Source organism: Oryx dammah, unplaced genomic scaffold (genome assembly GCF_014754425.2).
Source record: "Oryx dammah isolate SB20612 unplaced genomic scaffold, SCBI_Odam_1.1 HiC_scaffold_5, whole genome shotgun sequence".
Lineage (NCBI taxonomy): Eukaryota > Metazoa > Chordata > Mammalia > Artiodactyla > Bovidae > Oryx > Oryx dammah.
Genome location: NW_024070189.1, coordinates 92,019,917 through 92,030,394, shown reverse-complemented (window position 1 = coordinate 92,030,394; position 10,478 = coordinate 92,019,917). Strand labels below are relative to the sequence as shown.

The window sequence follows — 10,478 nt, the reverse complement described above, 5'->3', positions numbered from 1 at the left end:
TCCCACTACTGTCTCTTCCCGTTCTACCACCAAGGCGGGATGGAGATGCACCAGGGATAGACCTAGTGGCATCCCAGATTGATATCCAGTTCCTTTCCATTAAAACCTGTACCTGATTTCTGCTCCTCCTCTGATGCCACCCAAGGTTCAAGAGAGTAGCCTTTTGGAGTGCCTCCCAAGCTAAGACTGCCAGGGGAAACATCCATCTCCTGCAAGCCTGTGCATAGTCCTGGGTATATTCCTGACCACAGTAGAACTGGTAAATCATAAAGGACAAACACAAAACTCAACATGCCCCTTCTGAGTGTCACCACACCAGTATATGTGATAGCAAAAGAGGTGGTGAAGGGCTAGCCAGTGAGGAACAAATGATTTCTTTCCTTGAGCTCTTAGGGGCCAATCCTTCTAAAGTCACCAGAGAGCCTCCTCTGGTCCACTAAGAGCTAGTGTTACCAAAGGAAAAAGCTCATTGCACTTCCAATCTCACCAGATCCTGGGATTCCTGATCCCTGTTCTCAGAAGTCTCATGGTCATCAGCAGGACTCCCATCCACATAGATCGGAGGCACAGCCATGATAAAGGCTTGCTTTGAGGTCACTAGTCCCTGAGTCAGGCAGCTAAGAGAGTGACTTCTAGCCTGAGAGGCCTTCTGGGAGCTAGAGCTCCACCTAGTATTGAACATGCTCTTGTCCGTAGTGCATGATAAAACAACCAACAGCATGGATTCCAAGTCTTTTGAAAGTCTATATTCTGACATGTTCGGTTAGCATTTCTAATTCCTCAGGCAGTAGTGAAATGGTCAAACAGACAATAAAAGGTGACTGAAGAAAGAAAGTTTGGTCCACACGCTTCACCCATTTCTGGCCTCTCCCCTTGCAGGGACTTTGGGTGCCTCTTGGCCTTGGCAAGTCGGTATAAACCTCCAACAAGGCTTCCCTTGGGGCTGCCTTTGGTCATTATGAGGCACCACAAAACCGCAGAACAGGGCACAATGATTGCTTCATGGCCAACTCCACATCTCATTCATGCTGCTTTCACACACACAGGCACACCATAGAGTTAGTAGAGTACTGTAGAAAGTGTGTTTACTAGGAGAACAAAGAACCAGAACTCCAAGCATCCTTACCTTGTCTTGAAGATCCCAGATGAGCCCCCAAGATGAATGGTTGCTGCTCCAAGCCGTGTGTTATACCAGGATTTGTGACCTCCAGAGGAGAGGATTTCAATCCGGGGTCAGAGACAAGGCTTGACTACTTGGAGCGTTTTGTGTAGCAAAGTTTTATTAAAGTATAATATAGATAGAGAAAGCTGGCATAGACACCAGAAGGAGACAGAAAGAGTGTCCCCTTGCTAGTTTTAAGCAAGGCATTTTATGTCTATTAGCAAGCTTCTAATCAGATAAAAGAAACACCTCCAGGCTGAGAGAGTTCCACCAGGCCCTTCTTCCACAATATGCATTTTTGAGATAGAGTGGCATGATGTCATCCCCAGCCATAAAACAATTGACATGAACTTTGGTTTGTTGAACCATTATAAGCACAAGGTTTGAGAAAAAAAAAAAAGGTTAGTCTTAAGCAGAGCTGGTTTTGTCAACAGAGAAGGGGAAAAAATGTCTTCCACTTGCAGTTTATTTCCTCCTGCCACTTGGGGACCTCTGGCCTTCCTTCCTGTTACCCTCTCAATTCCACAAATAAGGGATATCATAGGATATTTCTCCTTCTCTGTCTGACTTACTTAACTCAGTATGACAATCTCTAGACCCATCCAGGTTGTTACAAATGCATTATTTCATTATTTTTAATGGGTGAGTAATATTCCATTTTATATATGTACCACATCTTCTTTATTCACCCCTCTGTTGATGGACATTTAGGTTGCTTCCATGTCTTGGCTTCCATGTCTGCAGTTCATGGGGTAGCAATGAATCGGACATGACCAGGCAACTGAACAACAACATGTCTTGGCTATTGTACACAGACCTTCGATGAACCCTAGGGCTCAAGGATCCTTTCTGATCATGTCCACGAGTGGGATTGCAGGGTCATAAGATAGCCCCAGAGGTTTCATCTTGTTCTTTCATTTGAAACATACTCCTCAGCCTTCTCATTGTGTTTCATTTTCTCCCTTTGCCCCTGTAAAATTGGTTGAAACAGTAACGTTTCCCAGTCCTGAAGGCAAGTCCTTGTTGGGAGTATCTATATACTGTCTATGGAGAAAGCAATGGCACCCCATTCCAGTACTCTTGCCTGGAAAATCCCATATGTGAGAGCATTTGCTTTAGTTGGGAATGGTTCTAAAGTGAGCTTGGAGTGGATCTTTCCCCTGGTACACTGGCAGCTGCTGCCTCAATGGGAGGTTGAGCTAGATTCAGAGGAGTTAGACCCAGAGCCATATGTGGCTGGGGCTTTTCCTAGACTCCATGAAATCATCATCCTAATGGTGTCTGATGCTTTTGAATTGTGGTACTGGAGAAGATGCTTGAGAGTCCCTTGGACAGCAAGGAGATATGGCATTATAACGTTTGCAAAGACAATAGCTCCGCTGTCTTGTTAGGACCAAATCCACATTGCAGAGAGAGCTAAAAACAGAGCAAAGACACTACCTAAAGGATGACACCATCCACAGTCTAGGAAAAATACTCACTCTGCTATACAGTGGGGATTCCTTGGTGGCTCAGTAGTAAAGAATCTGCCTGCCAACACAGGAGACATAGGTACGATCCCTGGGTTGGAAAGATCCCCTGGAGAAGGAAATGGCAACCTACTCCAGTATTCTTGCCTGGGAAATCCCATGGACAGAGGAGCCTGGCAGACTACAGTCTATGGGGTCAGAGAGTCAGACTGAGCGACTATAACAACAACAACAAAATCAACTATACTGTAGTTAAGAAAATGAAAATGATCTGAATGCGTGTACCTGACCAAGACTCATATGCATCATACATGCTCAATTCCTGCAAACAATCCTTGAATGTTTAATGAGAGGTGACATGCAAATGAAAAAGAAACACAAGAAAAGGTGCTCAACATTTTAAAAACCACAATGAAATACCTCTTTTCCCCATGCAAATGGCTAAATGTCAAAGTACTGATAATATCAAGTGGTGTTCAGGAAGTGGAGGAAGTGAAACTCTTCAATATTCCTGGGTTATTGTAAACTATTGCAAACATTTTAGAGTTTTGTCAGTTTCTTTTCAAGTGGATCATTAACATATGACCTAGCAATTACACCCAAGGTATTTACCTAAGAAAAATGAAACATGTGGCCACACACACACACAAACACAAATGTTATATTAGAATGATCATGGCATCTTTATTCATGGAGAAAAATGGAAATAATTAAAATAGATATCAATAGTAACATGGATAAACAAATTGTGATATACAATAGTGTGAAATGGTACTTAGCAATAAAAAGGCACAGACTAGCAACATATGCATGAAATGGATGAATTCTAAAATCATGATGAGGGAAACATGGCAGATACCAGGAGTACATAGTGTATTATTCCATGTATATGGATTTTAAGAACTGACAATCTGTTGCTATAGAAATCAGAATAATTGTTTCTGGGGTGGAAGACTGGGGATAAATGATTGAAAGGATTATGTGGGAACTTTCAGGATTGACACAGTTGATAGATATACAAGCAGGAGATTTGGGTTCAAAACTGGGTTGGGAAGATTTCCTGGGGAAGGAAATGGCAATCCACTCTATTATTCTTGCCTGAGAAATTCCATGGATGGAGGAGCCTGGTAGGCTACAGTCCATGGGGTTGCAAAGAGTTGGACACAACTTAGAAACTAAACAACAACAAATGCATGTATATACATTTGGAAACTCACCCGATTTAAGATCTACATGTTTCTGTGTAAAATAATTGAAAACATTATTCTTAATTATTTGCAAATAACACTGCAACACTACACAAAATATTATTCAACCTAAGCATACATTCTGCCAACAATTCTCCTGGAGGATAAATCAGTTCTTATGGATGATTGAGTCATATGGCTAATTCTTTCTCCAGGGTGATTGGGAGGATGATATGGAAGAACTTGTCATATTCAGACTGAAGTATTGCTTCTTTTCTCCAAAAAGGTGGATGACTTCTCCATCTCCATGTGTGAATTTGTGGGAGAGACAGAAATATAATTAATGCTGAAATATTTCTGAAAGTAATTTTTGAAATCATTTGATGGGAATTTCCTGACAAAAAGATGAGATTCATAATGAAGCATGGATCCCCGGGCAAGTCTGAGTGTTTTTCTTCCAAGCTTAATGTACTTAACTTTGTTTTTTTGTATCTCAGAAAGTTAAAGATATGAAAGTAAGAATAAGATGATGAAGTTTGGCCCCCTTAACTCACCCATGAGGAGACTGACCTCAAATTCACATCCAAATTAATTTCAGAAGTAGGTCTAAAACCAAGGTCTCATACTCTTACATCTTCACCTAAACTCATCTTATTTATCCCTCCATTCATTTTCCTTCATCATTATCAAGTAAAAGAAGAAAAGTGTTTTGTAATGTCTATCACTTTCTTCAAGTACTATTTTGCCTATGGCCACAATCCTCAAATAATGTCTTAAAAAAAAAAAAAAACACCACCAGTGTTCTACAAAATGTAAAGACATTTTCTGCAGGGGAAAAAAAAAATCCTGGCTAAAGAGTTTGGCAAGTCTCGAGTTCTGTGGCCTCTTTGAAGATTTACAAAGCACAGGCCTGGTTAAGGCTCAGAGCATACTAGCAGTGAAACACCTGTTTGGCAACTTGTGGAACTCATGAACAAGGATATCTTAGTTACAGTATAACATAAATAAGAAAGAGTTTCATTCACGTTTTGTAACTCGAAGGTTTGGACTCAGATTGCTGTTGTTATTTAGTTGCTAAATTGTGTCCACCTCTTTTGGGACCCCATGGACTATATAGCCTGCCAGGCTCCTGTGTCCATGGGATTTCGCAGGTGAGGATACTGGAGTGGTTTGCCATTTCCTTCTCCAGGGGATCTTCCTGAGCCAGGGATCTAAGCTGCATCTCCTGCTTTGGCAGGCAGGTTCTTTACCACTGAGCCACTGGGAAAGCCCTTGCACTCAGAAACCAATAATCACAGAAAAGCAAAATCTTTCACTGTGCAGATTATATGTGGGTAAGTATGCTATTACCCCACCCTAGAGATGCTCGGTGTTAGATATTGCACAGTAAGCTGAGACAGAGATGCTAACAGGTTCCTGTACCAAGAATCAATGTGTGGTCCAGTCACACTATTGGGGGAGGGGCAGACCCAACTGCTGGCTGGTTTGAAGAGAATAATTCAAATTAGGAAACAGCATGGACTAGGAGAGGAAATAATCTTACCATGTGGGTTTGGCTGGTAGAGCTGGAAAGGATGTAGCTGTCAGACTCTGTCTTCTTATTCATCCTCCTAAGCCACTTTACGTACTCATCTCGCACCTGAAAAAGATGGTAAACAAAAATCTTGCATTTTAATGCTTTCTGGCTATATGCACGGATGCTACCAAAAATAGTACTTTCCCCCATTTTTATTTGCACATGGTCCATAGAGGCTATATCAGATAGATTGATCTATGAGTGACTGTGTGTTAGTCGCTCAGTCATGTCCAACTCTTTGTGACATCATGTACTATAGCCCACTGGGTTCCTCTGTCCATGGAATTCTTCAGGCAATCCACTGGAGTGGATTGCCATGCCCTTCTCCAAGGGGGGTCTTCGCAGCACAGGGATCAACCCCAGGTCTCCTGCATTGCTGGCAGATTCTTTCTCATCTGATGCACCAGGGAGGCCCCTATGAGTGATTACAGAGATATTATTTGTGGATCAGCCTATGCATCTTTATGCTAATGATAACACAGCATTTATATTATCCTTAAGAGAATGAGCAGTTTTCTGTAACCACTGAGAACTGCTTCCTCCTCTCAATGTTTTTGATGTTCAGTTGCTAAGTCTTATCCCACTCTCTGAGACCCCATGGACTGCAGCACACCAGGTTTCCCTGTCCTTCAGTATCTCCTGGGATATGCTCAAACTTACATCCATTGAGTCGATGATGCCATCCAACTATCACATCCTCTGTTGCCCCTTTCTCCCCCTGCCCTCAATCTTTCCCAGTATCATGGTCTTCCAATGAGTTGGCTCTTTGCATCAGGTGCCAAAGTATTGGAACTTCAGCTTCAGCATCAGTCCAATGTATATCAGTTCCAATGTATATCCAGGATTGATTTCCTTTAGAATTGACTGGTTTGATCTCTCTGCTGTCCAAGGGACTCTCAAGAGTCTTCTCCAGCACCACAGTTTGAAGCATCAATTCTTCAGTGCTCAGCCTTCTTTATGGTTCAACTCTTTCATTTATACCTGACTACATGTCTCTCTGAGATCCATACAACCCCACTGGAGTGAAACCTAGCAATATCTATCTATTTATCAAGTCAGAATGCAGTGCAAAATCACTGCCTAAAAAGTTTATGTGGTCCGGCCAATGCTGGCACCTGGATCATCATTACCACCACATTCTCCTACACTCAGAGCACTGCCCTCACTACACATCTTTGGGTTCTGGAACTGGCAAGGGTTTCCACATCAGTTTTACTTCCTTTCTTTGGCTGGTTGTCTCCTACCCACCTTAAGCCCCTGCCCGTCAAGTCTAAAGGAGCCCTACTTGGTAGTTTAATATCTCCCTAACAGTTTTCCCCATGGTGCAAATCACAGTTGGTTATTCATGTCTAAATATGTTGTTTCCAATTTCTGATTTCTTCATTGTTCAGAAAGCAGCCCCTTGGATCCCCGAGAGCCAAGCAAGTAATAATCATTAACATATAATATGAATAGTAAGAAGTGGAAACCCCTGTCCCACAAACTTTAGTTTTGCTGCTGTCAGACCCCATATTTGTGATCTGAGAAGAACGGGGACGCTACCATCCAATACTCATTACAGATTCATGAGTTGGGAAACTGGAAAATTGGAAAACGGAGACTTGAACTCCCAAAGGGGAATCAAGATGGCGGAGTGGTAGGATGTGGAACTCACCTCATCCTACAGATGCTTAAAAAATGCTTCTACAAACAGGGGCTTGAACTCCCGGACTCAGTGGAGAATGGTAGGCTTGGGGAAAATGGGAACACATCAGGCAGGAGGGCATCATGTGGGAGAGAAGGGCTAGCCAGGTAAATGCATGAGAGGACCCCAGCTGGGAGCTGGGAAGAAGACAGGATGGGTCCTATTACCTGCTGGTTGAGGAGGCAGTGGACCAGGAAGATGTAGACTCCCTGCAGGACATTGGTGATGGTGAAAGCATAGGCGATGATGGATCTGAGGGGTTCCTTTATCAGTTCAGCGAGAAAGAAGCCAAGGCACCAGGAACAGCCCAAGAGGAAGAGCTGAGCAATGGCTTTAAACGTCAGCATCCTGTTAACACCAAGAAGGACAGTCACCAACCCACCACCTTCTCTCTTGAGTAGTATGTTGTCCTGTCTTCAGGCCCCATCTGCCTTCCTCTACAGTTGTTGTTATTTAGTTGCTAAGTCGTGTCTGACTGTTTGCAACCCCATGGACTGTAGCCTCCAGGCTCCTCTGTCCATGGTATTCTCCAGGCAAGAATATTGGAGTGGGTTGCCATTTCCTTTTCCAGGGGATCTTCCCAACCCAGGGATTGAGCCTAAATCTTCTGTATTGGCAGGCAGATTCTTTAACACTGAGCCACCTGGGAAGCCTATTCTCTCCAGTTACTGGTGAAATTTTCTCAAGCCAAGATGGACTTGGAGAAACTGTGGTTGAGAGTGTGATATTTGGAAGTAATGCTATCATTTTCATTGTAAAAACTTTAATAGATGAACATGAGTTTATTCCATGGGTGTTTTCCTCTAATATGAATGTTTATAACTGGAATGATATTTTGTGGTGGTGGTGGTTGTTTAGTCGCTAAGTCATGTCCAACTCTTGTGACCCAATGGACTGTAGCCCACCAGGCTCCTGTGTCCATGGGATTTCCCAGGCAAGAGTACTAGTGTGGGTTATCATTTCCTTCTCCAGGAATAATATTTTACCATTACTTATTTTGATGCAGCAGAATACACATAACACAAAATTTACTACAACTATATTTAAACACACAGTTCATAGGCATTAAATACATTCACATTGTTGTACTACCAGCAACACTATCTTTCTACTGAGCTTTTTTTTTACCCCGAAAAACTGAAACTGTATCCACTAAACAATAAGTACCCATTTATTCATACTCTCATCCCTTGGCAACATCAATTCTACTTTCTGGTTCTATGAATCGTCTCATTAATTTCAAGGTTTAAAATACATATGATTTTAAGGGTGATTCTCATTTGACAGTGGTTCCTAACATGGTAGGCAACTCTCTATAGATGACTGTTTAGGGGCTTCCCAGGAGACTCAGGTAAACAATCTGCCTGCTGATGCAGGAGATGTGGATTTGATCCCTGGGTTGGGAAGATTCCCTGGAGGAGGAAATAGCAACCTACTCCAGTATTCTTGTCTGGGAAATCTCATTGATAGAGGAGCCTGATGGGCTACCGTCCATGAGGTCACAAAGCGTTGGACACCACTTAGTAACTGAGCATGCATGCATGCTTGAAAAAGCAATCCTTTAGAACTACAACCTATGCTAAGCCCATTAAACTGTCTAAACCCATTTTACCTTGTGTTTTGTATCTTGGACACATCTTTATTGAGGGAAGAAAGTCGATCTCTCAAAATCCACAAGGTTATTGAATAAAAGATTAAGTTTATCTGAAAGAAAAAAAATAAGATACTAATGTGGACCAATATACAGTCAGTGTTTTTTTTTTTTTTTTTTAAAATGATGGCCATTTTGACCCATGTGAGGTGAACTACTCATTGTAGTTTTGATCTGCATTTCTCTGATAGTTCATGATGTTGAGCATCTTTTCATGTGTCTCTTGGCTATCTGTGTGTCTTCTTTGGAGAAATGTCTACGTAGGTCTTCTGCCCATTTTTTGATTGGGTGTGTTTCTTCTCATATTGAGTTTCATGAGCTGTTTGCATATTTTAGAGATTCATTCCTTGTAAGTTGCTTTGTTTGCCATTATTTTCTCCCATTCTGAGGGTTTCGTTTCAATTTTTTAATGGTTTTCTCTGACATATGTATACTGCCATGTGTGATACCGTGTGTAGATAGCTACAGATAGCTAGTGGGAGCCTAGCTGGGTGTTCTATGATGACCTAGAGGGGTGAGATGGGGGTGGGTGGGAAGGAGGGCCATGAGAGAGGGGATATTTGTCATGGCTCAGAAATAAAGAATCTGCCTGCAGTGCGGGAAACCAGGGTTTGATCCCTGGGTCAGGAAGATCCCTTGGAGAAGGGAATGCCAATCCACTCCAGTAATCTTGCCTGGAGAATTCCATGGACAGAAGAGCCTAGTGGGCTATGGCCCATGGAGTCGCAAAGAGTTGGACATGACTGAGTGACTAACGTGCTACATGCTATAGCTGATGCACTTTGTTGTGCAACATTGCAAGGCAAGTATACCCTAAGGAAAAAAAAATAGAGAGTCAAACTAGAAAGCTCTGAAGATCATGGGAAAGGTATGAGATTTTATAGTTATGTGCAACACTGCAAGGCAAGTATACCCTAAGGAAAAATAGAGTCAAACTAGAAAGCACTGAAGATCATGGGAAAGGTATGAGATTTTATAGTTAGAATATGTTGAAACTTGGGGACTTCCCTGGTGGTCCAGTGGTTAAGACTCCATGCTTCCAATGCAGGGGATGCAGGTTCCATCCCTGGTCAGGAGCTAGGATCCCACATGCCTCATAGCACAGCCAAAAAGTTAAAAATATATATATATGTTGAAATTCCTTTGGAGCAGACTGGGGATACTTATACAATATCACCAAGGAGCTCCTGAAAGCCCGCAAAAGAACATGCATGGGTGGTCAGGTGGCACAAACACAATGCAATGTGGTGTCTCCACCAATGCCTTTCCTTGCACACATGGGCCATGGGCAGATATTTTCCAGGCTCATTTCAGACAGTCTGGGGCATGTGGCTGAATTCTAGTGGATGAGATGTTGGTTGCAGTGATATATGCCTGAATCCTACAGTCTTCAACTCTCTTCCCCTCCAGCAACAACCAATGAGGTCATGTGTCAAAATAATAGAATCATAAAAGAAAAGCTGAGGACTCCCCTGGTGCCACAGGGGCTAACAATCTGCCTGCGAATGCAGGAGATACGAGTTCAATCCCTGGTCTGGGAAGATCCCACACGCCTTGGAGCAACAAAGTTCGTGTGCCAGAACTATTGAGTCCATGTGCTGCAACTTCTGAAGCCCCCATGCCTAGAGCCTGCACTCCACAACAAGAGAAGCCACCTCAGTGAGAAACGTGAGCACCCAAGAAAGAGTGGCCCCCACTCACCACAACTAGAGAAAGCCTGCACAAAGCAACGAAGACCCAGCACAGTCA

At 42.7% G+C, this 10,478-nt stretch overlaps 1 protein-coding gene across 1 annotated transcript in view; it reads right to left on the bottom strand.

Moving 5' to 3' along the window:
* Window positions 1–3,786: 3,786 nt before the first annotated feature.
* The window catches only part of LOC120864561 (adhesion G protein-coupled receptor E3-like), a 46,605-nt gene continuing 39,913 nt past the window's right edge, over window positions 3,787–10,478 (bottom strand). Inside the window, exons 13-16 of the mRNA XM_040241618.1 lie at window positions 8,691–8,804; window positions 7,246–7,426; window positions 5,362–5,457; window positions 3,787–4,121 (exon numbers count right to left, since the gene is read on the bottom strand). Of these exons, the coding sequence (XP_040097552.1) occupies window positions 4,071–4,121; window positions 5,362–5,457; window positions 7,246–7,426; window positions 8,691–8,804 (442 nt within the window). The 3' untranslated portion in view covers window positions 3,787–4,070. The remainder of the gene's footprint in view (window positions 4,122–5,361; window positions 5,458–7,245; window positions 7,427–8,690; window positions 8,805–10,478) is intronic.